Source organism: Tachypleus tridentatus, chromosome 12, assembly GCF_004210375.1.
Source record: "Tachypleus tridentatus isolate NWPU-2018 chromosome 12, ASM421037v1, whole genome shotgun sequence".
Lineage (NCBI taxonomy): Eukaryota > Metazoa > Arthropoda > Merostomata > Xiphosura > Limulidae > Tachypleus > Tachypleus tridentatus.
The window spans coordinates 4,654,092-4,677,047 of NC_134836.1; the positions used below are offsets into that span (position 1 = coordinate 4,654,092).

Below are 22,956 nucleotides of genomic sequence, written 5' to 3' on the forward strand. Positions count from 1 at the left end.
AACTGTTTAATATCAGGAAAGGAAGACCTTATACAAAGAAATAAGTTTATTATGTTTATTCTAACAAGAAGCCTCCTGGCGGCATTCTAAACATTTTTTCCTTACTTGTATCTTCTGAGTTTTCTTATTTTTATGTATGAATAAACTCGGGGAAATGAGGCTATCGGCTATCCCGTTTATGTCGGTGAGATCATTCTGCATTCTGATTTTTATGGTACGGGAAAAAGGAAAAAGTGGGAGTATTTTTCCCAAAACCCTTCAAAATTTATGTAAAGGAGAGTTTTCCACATCTGAGGTGGCCCATTAGGACAGTTCGGTTGTTTTAATTCTGTCTTAGAAAAAAACAAATAAGAATTGCATTTAATTTTGACATATATTACTATGTGCAGAGAAGATGAATTTTTAACTAATGTTGCAGTGATGACCTATGCAGTTATAGAATTGACACACATGTGTATCACTATCTTTTTTGTGTTTCAAGTATTTTATAGCACGGTTATTGTAGAATACCCATTAATTTAATTATGTTTATAAAGCTATTGAACCAAGTTTATTAAAGCTACACGGTTTTTTTATTTGAACTTAATCACAAAGCTACACAATGGGCTATTTGTGCTCCGCCCACCATAGGTGTTGAAACCCGTTTTTTAGCGTTGTAAGTCTGCAGACATACCTTTGAACCACTGGGAAGTGAACTATATGGTGGTTCGCAGTATAAATTAATACGTCAGTGTGTTATGTTATTATTATAGGTAATTATATGTAAAACACATAAAATATTTTACTTTACCATGATAGATATAATGTAAATTATGTTGGCATGTATTGAATAATTTTATAATATACTGATACTGGACATGTATAACGCCACCTTTGTATAGAACGTTTATAATATTTATAGTCATATATATATATAAGAAAATATAAGGAAATGATAGCTTTTTATGAGACATTCATCTTAATCATTATTCAATCATTTTAATTGCAATTTAGACACGTTTTGTTTGTGTGTGTCTTTTTGTTGTTTTTTTGCAGTAATATACATGTATGGACGACAAGAAACAAATACAGAATGTTCCCTGGTTTATAACAAGCTGACAACCTGTTTTCTTTATCATAATCAAATGCTCCGACATAAAATATAACACAGATTACGATTTCTATTAAAATACTACAACCATGTTTTAAATGGATATTTGCTTAAGATAAAGTACTTTCAGTTCTCAATGTAAGAACTGTTCGACACTTGTACTGTAAATATTTGGAGGTACAAATAATATATTTATTTAAGAATCGCTGACACCGAGAAAGATCTATATGGGTGAAAAAATCAGGAGTAAAATTCCTAGATAACTAACTTTGTAGTTAAGATATAATTGTTGTACTTTTAATCTCGTGAAAGTTTTATCTGCAAGAGTAAACATACTAAACAACACGTTAATGTAAGAGTTCTTAAGTTGAAATTTGTAGGCAACAGTCAAAGTTCGATGCTCTCACCATGTATAGGTTCGACAAAGTATATACCTGATGCTTTCACACCTTCTTTTCAGTGCATAATAACAGATTAAATGCCCCCTAGTGGCACAGCAGCATGTCTGCGAACTTACAACGCTAAAATTTGGGTTTTGATACCCATGGTAAGCAAAGCACAAACAGACAATTGTGTAGTTTTGGGCTTAATTACTAAACAAACAGTTTAAAATAATATCAGTTACAGAAAGGGAAATATATCATCTAATTAGAAAATAAATTAAAACCACTAAGTTGAAGCAGTTCAACACTTATAATAAACTTACAATGCAGCATAGAATCCTCAGTATGGAGGAATTATTGTTGTGTACTTTGAATGCACTAACAAAGAGACTGTTAAAACGCCTTTTATAATTTAAAACACTAATACATGTTTTCATTAAGAAAAATAATTGAAATATGAAATACAACTGTTTTACTATGTTAATAAGTTTAGTTTTAACAAGTCTCTTAGGCTCATGTTCTTTAACACTTACTGTCTTGTAACAGAAATTACACCAGGAAGTAATTTATTTAAACCCCATGTGAGTAAGCACTACAGTCCGAAAACGATCGGTAACAAATATATATACATTTGACAATTAATCTGATATTGGTAAGGAGTCTTATCTTAACTAAACAGCGTAAAAATGGGTTATTTGTATGTCAGTTGCATAACATTACATTTCAACCAATGAAGAATCGAGATGTAAATAAGTATCCAAATGACGTTCTCATAAAATGTTCTTTCTAAAGTGAAAACTTTCACTTAATAAGATTTTTTGTCGTTCTTTCAAAATAGAAAATAGTTACGTGAGTGTAGTCAACAGATTCGAAAAGCTGGTGCTAACATTGCTTCTTTCAGTCTCCAGGGCAACCAAACTACAGCTGTTAAAAGTTGTATTTATGTGCATGTTTTATCGCAAGTATTTTGTTTTAAAACGTAACATGTTAAACAACATGCCTAAAACAACAAAACTTTAAAAGAAAGTACCACAAAAGAAGAACCCATAGTAATAAATCAACTCAATCACTGCTCTAAAACTTTTCCATTGAAATAACTTCAAAATCAGTTAACATTGACAATGGTGTACTACGATAAAAGAACGTTTGTTGTCGTTGTATTCTTGGTGTACCGCAAAAAATACTCTCTCTATATGCATTCTGTTCACAACAGGAAACCGAACCATGTATTTTAGTGTTGTAAGTATGTAAACTTACCCTCTGGGGTACGGGAAACTTTTATGTAAACTAGCTTGTGATGCCTTTACTGATGAAACCATGGTCGTGAATAAATGAAATTTTTTGAAAAGTACAATTATCTTTGTGTTTTAATTTTATTTTATACAAACATTTGTAAATTTATTAAATGCCTCATCGAAATTTTGTGAAATGGCAGAATGAATGCAACACTTGTAATACAAAGTTTAATGAAATGTTATGTGAACATTGGTTTAAAACTCTATATATTTGGCTTTTTATGGAATGTTTAAGTTGCTTATATAAATGTACTATATTCAATCAGTTATAATGTGTTATAATAGACCAAATGATTATCTGCAGTCATTTATCAGTCCATATCTCCCATAATTAAACAGGTCGCTATATATCTACTACAATTAACTAAGACTATATATATATATATACTGTAATTAATCAGGTCAGTATATATCTGCTACAATTGACAAAGTCCGTATATATCTGATGTAATTAGCCAAGTTACTATAATTAACCAGGTCACTAAATATATATATATAACATATTTACACATCTGCAATAATTAATCAGATCACTATCTATCATAATTGAGCAACATGTATATATAATTATATACTTCGTCCATAAAGATCATTTATAAAGTGTAACAATTCCCTACAAAGGTTTTTAATGTGATTTCAGTAACTCAATCTTTAAGATCCAGAGAACCCAAATTAGCTAAAAATTTGATTTTCCAATTATATTCAGTAAGCTGTCGAACACACTGTATTTATTTAGCTAAATGCAATGTACATCAACACATTTTCAATACCCTATCTGCATCCACTTTATTTTCTACAGTCTAAACAGGCAATATATGTTCTAATGTAATGAACGTTTAGAGAAACTAATAATTCACTGTCATTAGTATTTTAAAAGTCTAAGCTATAATAATTGGTATGTTTGTTATGATTATACCAAATATTTTCATTAACAAAGAATATATCACTTTACATTTTACTTCCACAGGTGTTTCTCAGTCGAAACGTTCTACATGCCAAGTTACCATAATTAGTGGAACTGTTGGGAGTGGTTTAATTTTATTACTACTATTTAGTGTTTTTCTATGTAGCTATCAGAAAAGGTGAGTTCCTCCTGTTTTCTAGGACTTGGTATTTCCTATTACAGATTATTATCCACTTTTATAATTATGACCAATACAATTCCTTAGCACTATTATATGAATAATTTACCAATAACTTTTTTTTTGAAATTTTAAGAGTAACCAAAAAATCTTGTATGTGTATTTGTGTGAATTTAAATCTATAACTTTGGAACAAATAATACATAAACATAGTGAACAAATAATACATAAACATAATGACAACAGACGACACATTTTTTCATTCAAATTGTGCCCTTTTTTGTCTCCCTAAAATCTTCTCTCTCTTTAGTCCAAATCAACTTATATTTAAACATGATTTAAATGGAAAATACATTTTAAAATGTATGAAATTAGTCATAGCTTTGAAACTTTCAGTTGGTACTGCTCAGATAAAACCATTTTGCTACCTTTACAAGTTGGAAAAAGCAAAAAGAAAATTAAAAACAGATTGGTAACAACAATTATTTTATAATTCTTAAATATAGGATATAAACCTGGAATATCCTTATGTGAGATTTAATGATAAGTAAAAGGTTTAGGTCCGATTGCCTGTGGTGAACTCCCTAACCTTTTTTTTAAAAAATAATATTAGATGCACCTTGGAGTGGATGGAGTCTCCAGTAGAGGTCTGTTTATCATAGTGAATGATGCAAAACGATTTTCATCTTTAAGTATTGCTGTTATGTTTTACATAGGTCTATTAAGTAAAACACAGACCATTAGTTGTACCAACGTTTCAAACAGGTTTATTAAATAAAGCACAGAAAATGAATTATATCAATGTTTTACATAGGTCTATTAAATAAAACACAGACCATTAGTTATATTAGTGTTTCAAACAGGTTTATTAAATAAAACACAGACCATTAGTTATACTAATGTTTCAAATAGGCCTATTAACTAAAACACAGACCATTAGTTATATCAGTGTTTCAAACAGGTTTATTAGTTGCACCGATTAAGCGCCCAAGCTTCTTTCCCTTCATTCACATTGAACATTGACCTTATAAAGATACCTGATTATGTAAAAATAGAACGTGGATGTAATAATCATAGTATGGATACAATGCACTCTATCTTTGACCAGACAAATTCCTATCATTATACACGTTTTCAAGCAATTTTTGATAAAAGTTTCGTTCATTTTGTCACAGTTATCTTCGTGAAACTTGTCCAGTAGTCTAAAACTTCCGAATTAGCTCCCCAAGTAAGTAATCCCGCAGGATAAGGTTAAGTTCTGTGTATTGAGCATTTTATCCCTACTTTGTAGGTAGCAGCGGACCGTGTTAAAACACACCCCGCTGAGACCTAAAAGCTGACATGGCGTATAAAAACTGTACATTTAAACGTGGAAACCTTTCAGATTTAGATCCAGCACCAAAATCACGCAAATGTAGCTCACATCAATACATCCGATCACAAAATAATCGTGTTTAAATTGCCTACAGAAACTCGTTCAGCTTTGGTTTTGAAACAGCTTCAACCACTTCACAAAATCTCCCCTCAAAGACTCAGTTTTCAGTGTTGATGATTCACATACTTACACTTTCAAAAAAGTTATCGTGATGAGCAAGTTTCGGTTGAAACTAGCTATATTACTATAAGCAACGTGTGATGATATTATTAAGTTAGCAGAGGTTAAATGAACCTACATTATCTGTTCTGTTGTACACCATGTTGTGCATAATGAAGACAAGTTGAAACGACCTGATGGGATTCATTCACCAGTGGATGGATTATAGTCACTATGAACCTGATTTCTAGAATTTTGTTTCACAATCCCACCAAAAACCAGTTGTTACTATTGCTCTATTAAGTTGCAGACGCTATTGATTGGCTATTGGCACTGTAGGTAGGTAGCATCTGAGAAAGTACTGTACAATATTATCTATCGATTTTTACACATTACGAATATTTTATAATCTCCCCTCTCTTGAATCCAATAATTCAAAATGTTTTGTTTGTTCTTTGGAGGGAATGGTCAACTGGTTATAATTGTGAACTGTCTATATAAGGGTTCAATGTTCGCGTCCCGCAGCTACATAAAAAATCGTTCTTTAGGGTTGTGGATACACGCAATGTATTCGATTCGAGTGATTCGAGTAATATCGATGGACGTCGTTGATTAGTTATATTCTATCTAGTCTAGCATTTCGAAATTGGGACGAGTAGCGCAGATAGCCCTTGTGTAGCTTTGGGTGAAAATCATAAAAAATGAAACAACATTTTTACTAACGCTCTATCAAGCTACTAATTTGCATGGTAAGTGTGTCTTTTGATATATTCTCATCACCTTCGTAAAAAACATTAAATGGGCCATAATACAAATCTAGTTAGTGGCTGGATGCTTTTAGAATGGCTGGATATATTCCGTGTTGTTGTTTTTTTTTGTCGTTGTTGTTGTTAATTATTTTAATTATAATGGGGAAAACATATCAAACGTCAAAAGTAGGTAAAACTACCAAAAACACGTTTTTCTGGCTGTACAAAGTAAACGAAGTGAAGGTCTTTTTATTATTAAAGTAATTTTAAATTCTAATAACTAACCTCTTTAATTGCTTTATTTATTTCATATTAATGCTAAAAATAGTTTGGTAGCGTTTTACTCTCTTGTTTCATTTATTATGGTTATTTTGTATCGTAATCAAACTGTTAAATATTTTTTGTTATATATATATATGATTTAGTCAGTGTATTCATGATAAACAAATAAAGTTGAAATGGACATTAATTACCTAGTTCATTGTGACACTTGCAGAGAAAGTATTGGAACATTAATCTACAAAACTAGCTCAAGATATCGTTTCAAAACGTCTCTATAATTGTCACTATTAAAGAAGCAGCCACTGTCTGTTTCACATTTGTTCGTTAAATTTGTTTTAACTTAGACACTAGATCGCCCTATGCGCACTAGTTTTGTTTTAAGTAATTTAAGCGTTTGTTTTGCGTGTACAAATGTTTGCTGTTTTTCAACACTACGTCGTGGCGTAGAACAGTCCACATGGTCAAGGCTTTTACAATACTAGCATAGTTCTATAGTAACATTACAGATCACGTTGCTAAGAAAAGAAAATGCCGAAATTTTCTGTTTTATTGAACGAAGGTGTAATTTCTGAAACTGAGGAAAGCTTCAGTTTACTTGCTTTCGAATAAACAAAATAATTTCAATGACTGTTTTATGCTCACATCTATTTTGTGTCTGAAGCTATCCAGGCCTAGAATTTTAAAATGTTCTATTGTTACGTATACTATAAAGGTTTTCGTATACCTTTATGACATGTTAGGTATTGGAATTTCAAATAACCTGAAACTGAGTTAAATGATAATTTAAATTTAGAAGCTACATAAATGCCGATATGTTCATATCAACATTCCATTTGAAATGTTAGTAGTTATATGTTAATAGAAACGTTCCGTTTCAAGTGTAATTGTCTGTTCATACTAACGTCCCATTTGAGCTGTCTGGTTATGTAACTCGTCTTCTCAACTACATTTTTTTATTAAAGCTGAAAGTGTAAAGTGTAAAAGATGTTTTTGTGTCCCACAAAGTATTCAGTTAAACTGTAAATGCCTTTATCTGAACTAACTATATGTTTATACTTTATGTTGTTAAACTATTTTTTCTTTTGTTTTGTTCTTGGTGCTTAATGTTTGAAAATGTAAACTTAAAATTACCTAGACTTTTTCCTAAGAATAGATTTGCATATATATATACGTGCGTGTGTGCGCACTTGTTTTATTCATTCATAAAATTACAAACACAATATTATATAACAAATTATTTCTACAAACTTATCAAATTTATTTATCTTACAGAACAAAGAAACCAACTATACCTCCAGTCTTAACTCAAAACGTAAGTTGAAGAACAGAATATTTCGTAATTAAAAGCAACAATCCAAGATCATCATCTTATATGCCACATTAAGATCCACATTCCCTGTCGTTAAACCGCAAAATTTACCATTTTAGAAGATTAGTTTTCATATTTGTTGCTCCAACGTAATGTATTTGAACTCTAAGTTTTCATCTTGATCTCAAATCTTAGTACAAACTTAAAAAAGGACATTAACCTTCATGAAACAAATATTTTTTTCCAAAACAAATATCAATAAAAGTAAGCAAAACACTTAACAAAAACACTATTAATTTAGAACGCAAATGCAAAAATAACAATCTGTTTGTAAATTAAACTCTCAACGAAGCCCCCCCCCCCTCAGTGGCACAACGTTATGTCTGCGAACGTACAGGACTAGAAAACAGGATTTCGATTCCCGTGGTGAGCAGAGAAGAAATAGCCCATTGTGCAGCTTTGTGCTTCATTATAAACACCAAATATAAAACATTTTAAGAGATAAAACACAGTTGGTTTTTGTTTTCTTTTTTACAGGGGAGTGAAAAAATTACTGAATGAAAATTATATTTTGATTTTGCAAATGAGATAATTTTATTTTCACTTGAATATAAACAAATTACCATGTGGAGGATGTTTCCATCCGTATGCAGTTTATAACTTCTAAACTCCGGTCACTCAGCATTAAGTCTGAGGGATATAACGTTAAAAATCAGATTTCGATACACGTGGTTGGCACAGAACAAATAATCCATTGGGTATATTTGTGCTTAATAATAAACAAACAATAATTTAGTAGTTAGTAGTTGTTTATTCCTATTAACGTTCCAAGTGAACTGTTAGTACTTGTCTGTTCATTGTTCATATTAACGTTCCATTTGAACTGTTGCGAAAAATTAGCAACTCACCGACAACGCCTTAATCGTTGTCTTCAAAACCTTAACAGGAAGAAACTGCGAAAATAGTTCTTTAGCTACAGAAATTTCTTAGTATACCAAAAACTATAAAACAGATCACGTGCCCCCTTAGGTTGAATTCACTTGTTATTTCTTTACATTCTCACAAGGTGTTTGTACTAAAATTCCTTATTTATTTTGGGTATTTTGTACTGACCTTTATAATCGTTTACCCTTCAGCGACTTTTGTTTATCTTTCCATGAACTTACGTTTTAAACAAACTTAATAATTTGGTTTCAATAAAATTCTTAAACTGCACTTTATCTTAATTTTTATGCTCACTATAATTCTCATCAGTGGCATTTATTGATTAGCAAATAAAAGAAGGCCGGAACTGGCGTTTATGTTTGTTTGTTTTTCGTATAACAAAGCCACAAAGGGTTATCTGCTTAGCCAACCGAGAGGAATCGAACCCCTGATTTTAGCGTTGTAAATCCGGAGACATACCGCTGTACTAGCAGGGAAGTCTGGCGTTTATAAGAAATTGACATTACTTACTGTTGTACATGTTTAATTGCTTTTCTTTTCTGCTGATAGAAAAGATTAGTTGTCATGACAAATAACAAGCTAGGCGTTTAAAAGTAAAGTTAGATGTTACTTTGTTTATTTTGCTGACGTAATTATTAGCATCAGTGAGTATAATTCGGAGAAAAGAAATTATGCAACATTATATATCACACAAGATATTTTGCTGTTAGTGACTCTGGTCGCTAATTCGTTTATTGTTCATTAGGTTTTACAACGCGCTATCCGTGACGTGCCTTCTTTAAAGATCAAACCCCAAATTTTAGCACTTTAAATGCTCAAGACACCAGAAGTTGTCGCTAATATAACATGGAAGATGTAGAGAGAATAATCACGTATACATAAGCTGCAAAAGGAAGTTTTTATAGTCAGGAGCAAAGATTATTTCTACAAAAATATTTTCACTGAAATGGTGCTCAGTGATAAGCTACGAACACCAAGCAACTTTGTCACTAAAACAGCAGATCAAAAGTACATATACAATACTATGTTCAATGTACAGTAAGGTATATAAATAACATATATATTGTTTGTTCGTAATTAAATACAAAGCTACACAATGGGCTACAGTTACGACAGAAAGTGTTCGTACCCCTGCGTCGTGAGTAGTTTTTTCCTTATAACTTAAAAAGTATCACGATTAGGATAATGAAAGTGTAGTGTATTATAAATATTATACTAACACACATGTACATAAATTTTTATGTAAATTAAACGACAAATAAACTGTTTATAAAGAAATAACCAAACATAGGAGGGGCAGAAAGTGTTCGTGCGTCTACTTTAATGGTCAGTTGTGTAGCCTTTCAGGTGAATTACTTGGCGCAATCTCTATTCGGTTTGACAGTACTCGACTGGTATTTTCTTCCATTCTTCTTTACAGAAGGCCTCCAACTCTTGCAAGATTTTTGGATGACGCTGATGAACCCTGGTCTTCAACTCATGCCAAACGTTTTTAATTGGGTTGAGATCGGGTGACTGTGATGACCACTCCAGAACGCTTATATGGTTCCTCTGCAACCAGAATTGCACATATTTCGATGTGTGCTTAGGATTATTGTCGTGCTGGAAGATCCAACGACACCCAAGCCGCAAGTTCCGAACATCATTCTTGATATAAGTGCCTAATATATCAGCGTATTCTTCTTTTTTCATGATTCCGTTGACGCAGTGAAGGCTGCCTACACCAGAAGAGCTTAAGAAACCCCAAAGCATGGTTGAGCCACCTCCGTGTTTAACTGTAGGTACGGTGTTCTTTGGAAGATTTTGTTCCCCCTTCTTACGGAAAATATTGCGAATATCACTGTGGCCGAAAAGCTCGATTTTAGTCTCGTCTGACCAAAGAATACTCTTCCAATAGGTAAAGGGTTTATCTACATGCTTTCTTGCATACCTCAATTGTGCTTCTAAATGAACAGGCTTTAAATATGGAGTTCTACGAGAACGGCATGCTTTGAACCTAGAAGAGCGTAACATGTTCGTAATTGGGGTGCTTACTTCAACCCCAGTTTCCCTTACCAGTTTCTGTATGTCATTATGTGTTAAACGAGGGTTCCTACTAACTTCTCTGAGAACCTTCCTATTGGTTCTCTCTGGAATTTTGGTGGGGCGTTCGGAACGAGGGAGATTAGCAGTTGATCCTGTAAGCTTAAACTTGGCAATTATGTTTTGAACAGTAGATTTTGGCACATTAAGTTGTGTAGCAATAACGGAAAGAGACACACGAGACTTGTATTTTACAATAATTCGTTTGTTTTTTTTAATCACTGGACAGTGATTTAATAACGGAGACGGCGCTAAATTGCCGAAAGTAAATTTTTTGCTGGCTAAATTCCAATAATTATGAAGCCAGTGACTAGTTCTGGAATGGTATAATGTAGATTATTCGCCAAACTAAACAAAATTTTTACGGGAATATCATTTTTTTCACACGTTCTGAAATGTACGAACACTTTCTGCTCCTCCTATTTTTGTTTATAAACAGTTTATTTGTCGTTTAATTTACATAAAAAATTTCAGTAGATATGTGTTAATATAATATTTATAATATATTATATGTCTATTAGCCTAATCGTGATACTTTTTAAGTTATGAGAAAAAAAACTACTCGGGACACAGGGGTACAAACACTTTCTATCGTAACTGTATCTCTGCTCTGCCCACCACAGATATCGAAACGCGGATTCTCGCGTTGTAAATCCGCAGATATGCCGTTGTGCCACCGGTGAGCATAAGCAAGTAACTCTGAAAATTTCTAACTAATAATAGAACGGGAAAACTTTATGTTTCATAAAAAAGGCTTATTTATCTTAATTCAGATTGAAAGAAAAGAAGGAGGTGAGGAACTTGGAAATATTATACTCGAATTGTCAGCATACTATAGTGATAAAACAGTTCCCTACTATTGAAAACAAATATCGACTATTCTAATGACTACATTGGAAATTTTTAGTTAATATTTTAACAAGTCTTGTAAATCGTAAGTAAAACTTGGCTTACAGGTGTCTCAACAAACTTTATAACGACCTGGAGAAAATGAGTTATACATACAAATTTTATGAATGTCCTACCCGGTTATTATTAAAGACAAATAAATAAAGAAAAAAAAACTTGATAACTTTAAGGGTTTCTTCACAAAGAAATTACCTCTCCCCTTCCCGATCTTACAAGTTCACTATATTATAATAACTTGTTCGATCAAACGTTTATATACTTCAGATATACAGAAATAAATATTTTTAGTTGTTTCCTGGGGACCTAACACTAAGAGCTGGTGTTCGATTATCCGAGGTGGACACGGCACATGTTGTATAACTTTCACTAAAACCAACTTTCTTTTCGATGTTTAAGTATAAATAAAGTTCGTCAGAAGAATTTATTATTATTCGATTTAAGTTCCTGCTCTTTAAATTTTATGTACAATGTATTATCCATTTTCTTTTCCCGTGAGGAAATAATACGAAATTGTCTATCTAAGTGCATAAAAGAGCAACTACAATTTACTATAGTGGATCATTTTTGTACTATCTAAGCAATTAATAAATACCAGAACTGGTAGTCCAAGTAATTCCACTTTCAAAATTCTATACTGTGCTACCGATGCCAAAACTTCGTGTATTAAGGAAATTCTCTTCATATTATGTTTAAACCAGTTATGGGTATCAGTTCTTTACTTAATCCACGTACTTTAAGATGCTATTCCTAGTAACGTTAGGTGTAACTTAATTTATACAAGTCAACTCCTTGCTTCTCGGTGCCGCTGTTATAAGCTTCAGTGCTTATTTAGTAAAAAGTTTGAGTTTTATCGCTGAGTTTGCTTTGCATTTAACAACAAATAAAAATCCTAATTTCGTAAAATAATTTTGTCTCTTGTCATGAAAACTCCAATTGGAATCTATCTGAGCTTATCACGTAAGGCTTTTTAATAATCATATGAGCTGACAAAAATATTTTAGCGTATGATAACGTAGATTTAGGGTACAAGGCTTGAAAGTATCATCTTACCCGAACATGTAAATATTTTAGTTGACCTTGTTAACTTCTCGATCACTTAGCACTAATTATTTTAGCAACTAAAATTTCGACAGAACGATATGTATCAGAACTATATTTTGACATTGTTTGGCTTTTGGAAAGATATGTAATGGCTCTATTCTACGCAAAATATTCTTATATTCAAATCATAACAATATGTTCAAATTGGGTATTTAGAATTTCCGATGTAAAACAAGGACTATGGATCAACTGAAAAGAGATCTACAACATGCATTACTTTAGCCTTGGTAAGCAAAATGCAATGTTTTTTTAACAGGTGAAAATGAACGAAAATAAATGTTAACGACAAAAGCTAGTTACGAGTCTCAGATAACAGTAACCAACATAATCAAAAATTATTTCCATCTGAAATGATTTCCATGATTCACGTGTATACAAGTTGCTTCCAGAGCATGCCCATTCAACTGTTACATGTCTTAAACAATTAGAGAATGAAATATATATTCATGTTACTTCATACTAATACATAACAATCAAGCCACCTATATATTTCTATGTGATTGGTTGAAATGGACGCTGTAAAACCGTTATCCTCGTACAATATATAGATTAAGGGAAGCATCAAGAAGAAGCAGTTTGTTTAGGATATTATACCTTATAATGGAACCTTTTGTTTAGGACATTATACCTTATAATGGAACCTTTTGAAATGGAAACTACGGTGCAGGGCTATTGTCATGGTGAATGGTTGTCAGCTAGAGAATTTCTAGGCATGAATCGTATCGGTGTGACAAGGCTCCAAAATCGTTTTATTATAACGTACTCAACCTTCTGAATAAGTCGACCTACTTCCTATTTTCAACTGTTTTAAGTGTAATTTTAGAAAACCTTAAAACTGCTACTAAAATTGTATTATTTATTTTGGAGATATCTATTTCTTCTGATAATTTTGGTATTAATCTTGTTAATCGTTCTATTTCAGGCTACTATATCATCCGGAGTTAATAATAACTATGGGTTTGGTAGGTACAGCCTTATACATAAATCTGTGTTGTTTTTTTCCTTCAATTACACTTGTTAGACTGCTAATCACGTTTCACTGTTAATGTCTTATGTCTATTTATTGTACCTTCATATGTTTGCATTTCTCGTGCCTTCTAGATTTTTAATCACTTTTATTTATTTTTAGTGTTAAACGGAACTAGTTTTTGTTCTATTTTTTCTTTAAATGTTGGTTATTACTACATATATTGCGACTAATATGTTGGTAATGGTTGTATCTATAATTGTGTTAAACGGCCACATCAGAAGCTTTAAAATTCAGGCATAGTCATTTCTGATTTAAAACTGCTGATCAAAAGAATGGTAAATAATCAGTGATTACTCTTAATCAAATAGTAGGATTAGCTATCACAGCTATGATACTTTCATAGCTTTAAGTGTAGGACGTATTTAGTAATATATCACGGCTCAAACCTTACAATTTTTTGTTTCCAACCCCTACAACTAACTATTTGACTGCACCTGGCATAAAAAATGTTAAATTAACTCACTCTTATTCTATGGGGGGTCAGCAGTAAGTTTACGACTTACAATGCTAAAATATGGTGTTCGATTCCCTCCGCTGAAAATAACGCAGATAACCCACTATGTTTGTTTTAAAAAGTAAAGTTATACTGGAATATCTGCTGTGCTCACCGCGGAGAATACAGCCTCGAATTTTAACGTTGTCAATCCGTCAACGTATGCTGCCTCAGTGGGGAACAGCCTATTATGTAGTTTTGCGCTAAAAAAGATAATAAAGAAATGAACACGTCGACTGTATACTCTTCTTTTAGTTGAAATCAAGATAGTTCATATAAATGATTAATTAGCAGGTTCGAGTTGATAACACATTTTATTTTTAATGGCTAAAATGCCTGAAGTAGACAATACACTATATGGACTTTAAAAGGATCACAGTTTTAACCAAGCTCTTCGTATCTGTTATGACAGCTTTACTATAATGTAACATATAATTGAATAAAACCCATCTGCTACTTTTTCTTGGTTTGATCCTTCAATTTCACATGGAGAAGTAATGTAAAATAGGTACTGAAGAATTTGATTGTAATATTTGAACCAATCAGTAAAATTTTAGGGAAATAAAAATTTGTCCATATATGTCTTATAAGAACACACACCCAATATCATTTAAGTGTAGTATACAGCAATTGCTTGTCTTCTGTATCAAAATAGAATATCTTCAAAGATAGTAGTGAAACATTCATGAAATATCTCACCTTTTAAAAATATTTCCATTTTACTTGCTTCATCCAAAAAAAATTGCAAGGTTCCAACTTCACTCATATCTCTAGTTATACAAGTTTGTGTTTGTTGCTTGCAGTTTTAATCCTCGGTGAGAAAGAACTGGTAACCTAGTTATGATACTATTATAAATTTAGTTACAGTTAATTTTCTGTAGTGCCTAGAAAAAATTGAGGTGGTGGTGTTACTTTAGCTATCACTTTATTTTTCGCGAAACTATGTTTCACTCTGTCTGTTTTTTTAATTTCGCACACTGCTACACGAGGGCTATCTTGATAGCTGTCCGTAATTTAACACTTTAAGACTAAAGGAAAGGCAACTAGTTATTACCATCTACCGCCAACTTTTGGGCTACCCTTTTACCAACGAATTGTGGATTAATCGTTACATTATAGCGCCCCCACGGCTGAAAGGGCGAGCATTTTTGGTGTGAGGGCGATTCGAACCCGCGATCCTTATATTACGAGTCTAGCGCCCTAAACACCAGGCTCAATTTGTTTTGAATAAATACTTCATCCTATATTGTAACTTAAAATAGTATTTAATCACAGATATGTTGTCTTCAAGTTTACATACATTTCAAAGGTATCTATATGCATTTAGTCAATTTAAGACTTTTATAAGTACAAGGTGCCATTTAAGTTCTGTTTTAAGCAATAAATAGTATACAAAATCCTTAATAATAAAATACTGAAAATCAACATTCGGAACTCTGTAAATTAAGTAATTTTACAATACAAGTAAACTCGAGAACGGCATAATACCAGACTGGTTTTAAAGAACATTTTATATTCAGATCCAGTCTCCAACTGTAGCATATTTAGAAAGAAAAAGAAATAAGATGATCACACAACGATGCATTACATCTAAAACACCGCAGTTATCTTGAAAACATTGTTACTTACACTAGGATTCGAGTCACGTTAATTAATATTACAAAGTATATACATTTTTACCACAAATTTTAGAATTCACCATATTTATTCTTCTTCGTTCAAGCTTGTGTTAAATATTTGTTTCTTATAAATCCCGGGTTTCAACAGACTGGTCAACAGCAACTACCATTGTATAATATTAAACATAATGCTAAAGTTGAGATTTTAATTTCTTTTAATGAATTTCGCGCAAAGCTACTCGAGGGCTATCTGTGTTAGCCGTCCCTAATTTAGCAATGTAAGACTATAGGGAAGGCAGCTAGTCATCACCCCCCACCGCCAACTCTTGGGCTACTCTTTTACCAACAAATAGTGGGATTGACCGTCACATTATAACACCCCCACAGCTGAAAGGGCGAGCATGTTTGGTGCGACGGAGATTCGAACCCGCGACCCTCAGATTACGAGTCGAACGCCTTAACCCACCTGATCATGCTGGGCCCTTTTAACGTATCTTACAAAGAATAATTCTTTTAACAACAGATATCAATAGTGCAAAAACAAAATCTATCCAGAATATTTTGTGCTATAATGAAAAATGTATACGAGTAATTTGAATGAAGACAAGATATTACCTTGGTGAGAGATGTAATTTCGAAAAAAAATATTAATTATATATACCCGACAAGGATAATGAAAGAAGATATCGCTGAATTAGCAAATCTTCTTAACTCCAGAATTGGTTGGAATAACAATTTTATTTCTAAATTTTTTTAAAAAATGAGCTTTTTTTCGCGAAACATTTGGTGTTTTGACATTCGTTTAAGTACGACAAATGTGGCTTAGAATTACAGTTTTTTTCATAATTAACGTTACGAGGTGCAGATATAGAGTCAGTCAACAATCAATGATACCAACTTTAATATCTTAATAAAACGTTGCTATGGAGAGTGTCGTTTTAGTTTACCTTCTGTACTTACACTGAACATTAATTACAGTACTAGACTTAAGAAATGCAATTTCAAAATTAGAATATAATATACATCATAATTAACATTTATTAAATTGTTCTGTATGACTACATCAATTAGGAATAAATATTTCATCAAATATAACACTTATTCAGCTACAATAAATTTAAATAGAATGTATCATATTCAGCCTAACGAGACATTTAAACAGGCAACCTAATTTTTATGACACACGCAGCACTTAAATAGATATAGTCACAGAAACAGACCAGTCATTATTTAGAGCTGATATAAACATCCAGATAGGCCAGTCCTTATTTAACACTTATCTAAACACCTAAACATGACAATTTTCATTGAACACTGTTCTAGATACCTCGACAAATCAGTCCTTATATGCAAAAACGGCTCGTTTGGGTTGAGAAAATATTTTACATAGAAGAGCGAACAACGTTTCGACCTTCTTCGGTCATCGTCAGGTTCACAAAGGGAGTCTTAATTTAACCCTAATCTAGATAGTTAGATAAGCCAGCCTTTACTTAGAATCCAGAAACCAAAACCGGTTATCCTTATTTAACACGGGTCTACACCTCTAAATAGGTCATACCGCCATTAATTTAAGGCTGACTGAAACATCTAAACAAACTATGTCATGTTTAATACTGACAGACCATATTATGTTTATAACTGAAGTTCATGTACCATTACATCTACACGAACAAAAAGGATTCAAAACTAACAATTTGAAATTGTAGGAGTTTCAAAAGTAGACACTTTTAAGTTCTTATTACTTTAGCTTATGCTACTTGTTGTAACATAACATGTTGTTTGCGTTTAGAAAACGACATATCCGAAACCATCACAGACTCTGGCCTAGAGAAACGTCTAGCGTCACTACGAGAAAAGGAAGACTTTCTTACCCAGCTTCTGAGGGAAGCTAAAGCAAAGGAGCCATTCACAACCACCCCTAACTCATCACGGTTAGTGTTGTAACCTGAAAATACAAAGAGTTGTTTCAATACCCGTGAAAGAAAAATATTTATACGATCAAATATCTGCTTAACTATGTCCAATCTTTTGCTTTATTTAATTATTTGTACTGCATCTTTTATTTCACAGAGGCTTGAGTAAATTATATTAACATGATTTTGGAACCTAGTTAAAGTCTATGTCATTACGTTTGGTCGTACTCTATCTGACAACAGTCCTGAAGCGTAGTTTCCACTGCAAAAGTTTCCATCTAGTTTATGAGGATGAGGGTTTCCATCAGCCCATTTCAACAGTCCAATCACATAAAAATCATAGGTGGTTTAATTGATAGTCTTCTTGAAGTATGTGAGTGGGATGGACATGTTGTGGAAGCAGTTTTGTAAACTTGACTTATGTTTGCTTTTACAGATGCAGATTCGTTTCTAATATGTTGCGTACTGTTGTCTATGACACATGGACAAATTTTGCCACTTTCGCCTTCTTTGATTGTCACCTGTTAAAAGGCGCTGGAATTTGTTTACTATGGCTGGGTTACAACATATTGCAGGTCTCTTTCTAGATGATCCTGATCCTCCAAGTTTATCGATAGTCTTTTGTTTTCCAATACCACTAAATACGAGAGATATCCCTGCTTTGTAAATTCTGAGTCACTGATCTCAACATGTCTTTATGACTTGAGTGTAAAAATATCTTGCGTCGGTGAGGGCTATTAAACACCTTTTTAAAAGCAATCAATTTTTGTGGGCATCACAATACCTACGAAACGTCAATCAAACAATGTCAAAATGTAATTCTGATACTTGCTGTTTTACTTTAACTTTATTTAGACTGTGGTTGACACGTTACACGATTATTTGCATGTCAAAAATCGTGTCAATACAAGGTATTCAGACCTCTGCACATAAAGTATTCACTGTCACCTCCCGGTGGTTTCTACTAACAAGGAAAATTTTCCAACTCCTTGTATCCTACAACACTTTCTAGACATTTGAACAGACCAATCTTTATCTAACACTGATCTAAACATCTAAACAGGCCATGCCACTTTTAAGATTGACCGAAACACTGACCTAGACATTTAATAAAACATATTATGTTTAAAGCTAAAGTTCAAGTAGCATTATATTTGCGCGTGCAAGATGATTCAAAACTAACAATTCGAAATTGTGGAAATCTCAAACACGTGCGAATTTTTAAATTCATAGTACTTTAGCTAATGTTAGTTGTTGTAAAATAACAACTGTTCATTTTGACAGTAGCCCTAAAGCGTAGTTTCCATTGAAAATGCTCATTATAATGCCGTGTATGATTCTCAAAGTAAACAATTCGTATACGTAATCTTTCCATACTCCATCTAATGTACAAAAACTGGCAACCAATTGACTGTGATATGTAGATTTGTTTTATAAATCAAACAACTGATTAGAATCAACATGAGATTTTTTGTGGGATAAAATTGCGTAATAACATAAGTTTGTGTTTTGTTTCCATTGCTGCTCTTTCAGCTTTAATATAGCTTCTATGATTTTACAAAATCCATCCCTTTGTGTAAGTGGTATAGATTAAAATAGCTCTAGGTAATACAATTTAAAGCAGGAATGAAAAGTAAATAAAAGTATACAGAAACCTAAAAGTGAACCTTTCTTGAGGTACTACTTTCTAAAGAAATGTGTACGAGGATCAGGTCGCTGGGCATTTAGTTTGTTTCTTTTTGTTTCTTTGAAATTAAGCAGAAAGCTACATAATAAGCCACCTGCGCTCTGCCCACAACGATTATCGAAACCCAGTTTCTAGCACTGTAAACCGCAGACAATCCCGCTATTCAACCCGGCAATATTAGTCCAAGACTTGGCGGTCGACCATAAACTAGCTGCCTTGCTTCTAGTCTTTCACTTCTATATTAGGGGCAGCTAGCGCAAATATCCCTCATGTAGGTTTGCACGAAATTCGAAACAAATAAAAGCAGTCCAGTAAAAACAAGTATGGGTCATTCTTCGGTTAATTTGTAACTTACCTTCCTTTTGTATACAGCAGTTGTATTTACCAACATAATTAGAAATAACAGTTATCAAAATGTTTGATTAATTCCTACAAACTGTTACCGTAACACAACAGGAATAAGAAACTACAGATTGTTTATTAAAATTGTCTTGTTAAATAGCCAGAAGACAATTTTCTTATTGCAAGCGCAACGAATTTTATTTGCGGGTAGTAGTTTAGAGATAACGTATAGAATTTTGGTTGTCATTTGAAAATAACTGACGGATTTTCAAAAAGTTCGTTTTTGTTTTAAGAAAAGAAAGTCTAATGGAAGTTTTGTGTTGATTTCAACACTTTCTCTACACATTCGGTAACATCGCGCTAGATTTGTGAGTTGCTATTTTAAGCAATATATGTTCAGACAGTATTAATGTTTAATACACGTAACTTCAAAGGGGGATTAAAAACATCATCGTTGTGGTAATAAATCTTAGAAGAAACTATAAAAGGAGTGTGCTCGTACTCTCAAACTATTGCCTAAAGTACTTTCAATTAAATGAAAATTTATCTAGCATTGCTGGTCCATGTGAAAGAGTGTGTGTGTATGTTTTCTTATAGCAGAGCCACATCAGACTATCTGCGGAGTCCACCGAGGGGAATCGAACCCCTAATTTTAGCTCTGTAAATCCGCCATCCGCAAGAGAAAAAAATACTAACATGCAATAAGCAACCCCATTTCTGGATAAAACTGTCTTAGTTGAAGATATGTTTTTAGATGATGAAACGTTACGAAAGTAATATAAATATGATGATGACATTTTTATTTCTTAAACTACTTACGAACAGACATTGAATCGTATTTGAAAGAGTATTATATTAACAGCTTGTCCTTTAAGAAACCATGGACTTAATGAATATTTTATTACAATGAAGTAATCATTTATATTTTTTACTTACTTTTGGTTGTTTGAAGATTCTGAAATTCTTTAGCCACCTATTATATTCACAATAGAAATGTCACACAAGTTATTCTTAACAGTGGTAATCAAGCTATAATTCTAAAATATTTACAGTTCTTAACTACAGTTAAAATAAAGTTATATAATAATTAAAGCAACTACGGTTTAAAACGTGGATTACCTACTAAAAAAATAATATGCAGAAAGTTTGTATAGTATTGTTTTGAATTTCGTGCAAAGCTGCTGCAAGCTGAGGTAGAGTCTGCGATTGAGGTTGTCGCCGTCGCAGACGTCGGTCCAACTCGTCCTAAAGATGTTCGATGGGGTTTAAATCTGGTGATTTGGAGGGCCAGGGAAGAACGTTGATGTTGTGGTGTCTCAAGAAGACAGTGGTGAGTCGGGCTGTGTGAGGACGGGCGTTGTCATGTTCAAAAACGTCGTTGACGTTCACCATGATGGGTTGCACATGGGGCCTAAGAATTTCGTCGACGTATCGTTGAGCCGTAAGATTCCCTCGAATATGCAAAAGGTCTGTTCTGGCATTGTAGGCGATGGCAGCCCACATCATGACGCTGCCACCACCAAATCTGTCAACTTCCTGCACACAGTTTGCTGCAAAACGTTCACCTCGGCGACGGTAAACACGGGTCCTTCCATCCTGCCTACGAAGCATAAAAAAGCGATTCATCGCTGAACCAAACATAAGGCCATACCCGATGTGCCCGAGTCCACTGCAGCCGTGCTTGACGATGTTGCTGGGTGAGGATGACGCCTCTGACTGGACGTCGAAATCGGATTCCTGCATCTCGTAGACGGTTGCGTATGGTCTGATCGGAAATCCTACGCAGTCCTGGTATGGTTGAGGCAGTAGACGTCGCAGTGGTGGTCCTATCCCGAAGGTGACGTAACCGGATGTTGCGATCTTGTGCGGGCGTGGTCACACGAGGTCTGCCAGATCGTGGATGGTCACGAGTTGATCCATGTTGTTGGTGACGATTCCATAGCGTTGTGATGGTGCTTGGGTGGACATTCACAGCTCTGGCAACATCTGATCGAGATTCGCCTGCTTCCAAGCAACCAATGGCGTTGTTGCGTTGTGCTTCAGTCAGTCTTGGCGTAACTGTATTGCGTGTCGGTGGCTTAACACTGAGCTATGGAAACCGAGAACCCGTCACTTTTATAGGGATTTTGCACATGTTGCACTTGCAGAACATGCAGATCTCTCAAACAAATTTATTGGACACGCATGTGTTTTGGCGAAAAATCCGATGTTTTCCTCCGTTTTCAAAGTGCACAACTTTTATTGTCATTTTGGTCTGACAATCAGTGCCTTAACACGTGTAACATCACATACTCTGAGCTTGTAACGTTATTACATATATTTCTCTTTAAAATAACAAAAATATCCCTTTTGCGTTTCTTGTTTTGAAGAGTATATATGCATACACTCACATTGATATTAGTGTATCTTTAATTATTCTATAGCCATGCATACCTCTCTTTCAGATTAACATCCCAAGGTTTGAGCCAAATGCTTGTTATTCTGCAAGGTAAGAAAGATTCAAATATGGCAGAGCCACGAAGAGAAGCCATTTGCAAACTAGTCATATGGACTGAAAATCTATTAAAATTGCGTCAGACTACAGAGGTATTCTTCATTACAGTAATGTTTGTATCTAGTGTGTTTTTTTTTTCACTATGATAACACAGTAATGAAACAACTTGCACCATAAAAGTTCTCCACTACATCTCAACAAAATTATACAATAATGATTATGAATCTTGTCTTTTTTGGATCCTATTGAATTATACCCAGATTCTCAAGTTGCAGTATGAAAATCTTTCAAATTGCATTAGAACAAACGTTAGGTGTTATAATATATTCGTTCCCTTCACTTATAAAACGTACTGAAACATTTTACTCTTAGGAAAACTTGCCTTTTAAATGGTATATATAAGGTATGTATATGGGTCTGTCGGGCTACGAATTTTTCTGCACAAAGTCTGTTACTTGGTGATAAATGAACAAGATGCACTCTGTTTGTTTTAAAATAATATATTCAAAATCAGTTAAAAGTATGTACAAAAATTATTTATACTATGTATATCATAAATGTATCTTAAATACTATACAGTTCTCTTTTACTTGTCGAAAATCCACTTAAGCCAATAC

At 33.3% G+C, this 22,956-nt stretch overlaps 1 protein-coding gene across 4 annotated transcripts in view; it reads left to right on the top strand.

Moving 5' to 3' along the window:
• Positions 1-22,956, top strand: part of LOC143233555 (uncharacterized) — a 28,705-nt gene that overhangs the window by 4,298 nt on the left and 1,451 nt on the right. Inside the window, exons 4-8 of one of the 4 annotated variants that reach the window (XM_076469891.1) lie at positions 3,736-3,850; positions 7,688-7,727; positions 13,684-13,723; positions 17,693-17,834; positions 22,290-22,431. In XM_076469891.1, coding sequence (XP_076326006.1) covers positions 3,736-3,850; positions 7,688-7,727; positions 13,684-13,723; positions 17,693-17,834; positions 22,290-22,431 — 479 coding nt within the window. The remainder of the gene's footprint in view (positions 1-3,735; positions 3,851-7,687; positions 7,728-13,683; positions 13,724-17,692; positions 17,835-22,289; positions 22,432-22,956) is intronic. The other 3 variants (XM_076469893.1, XM_076469892.1, XM_076469894.1) reach the window with 3 other exon arrangements.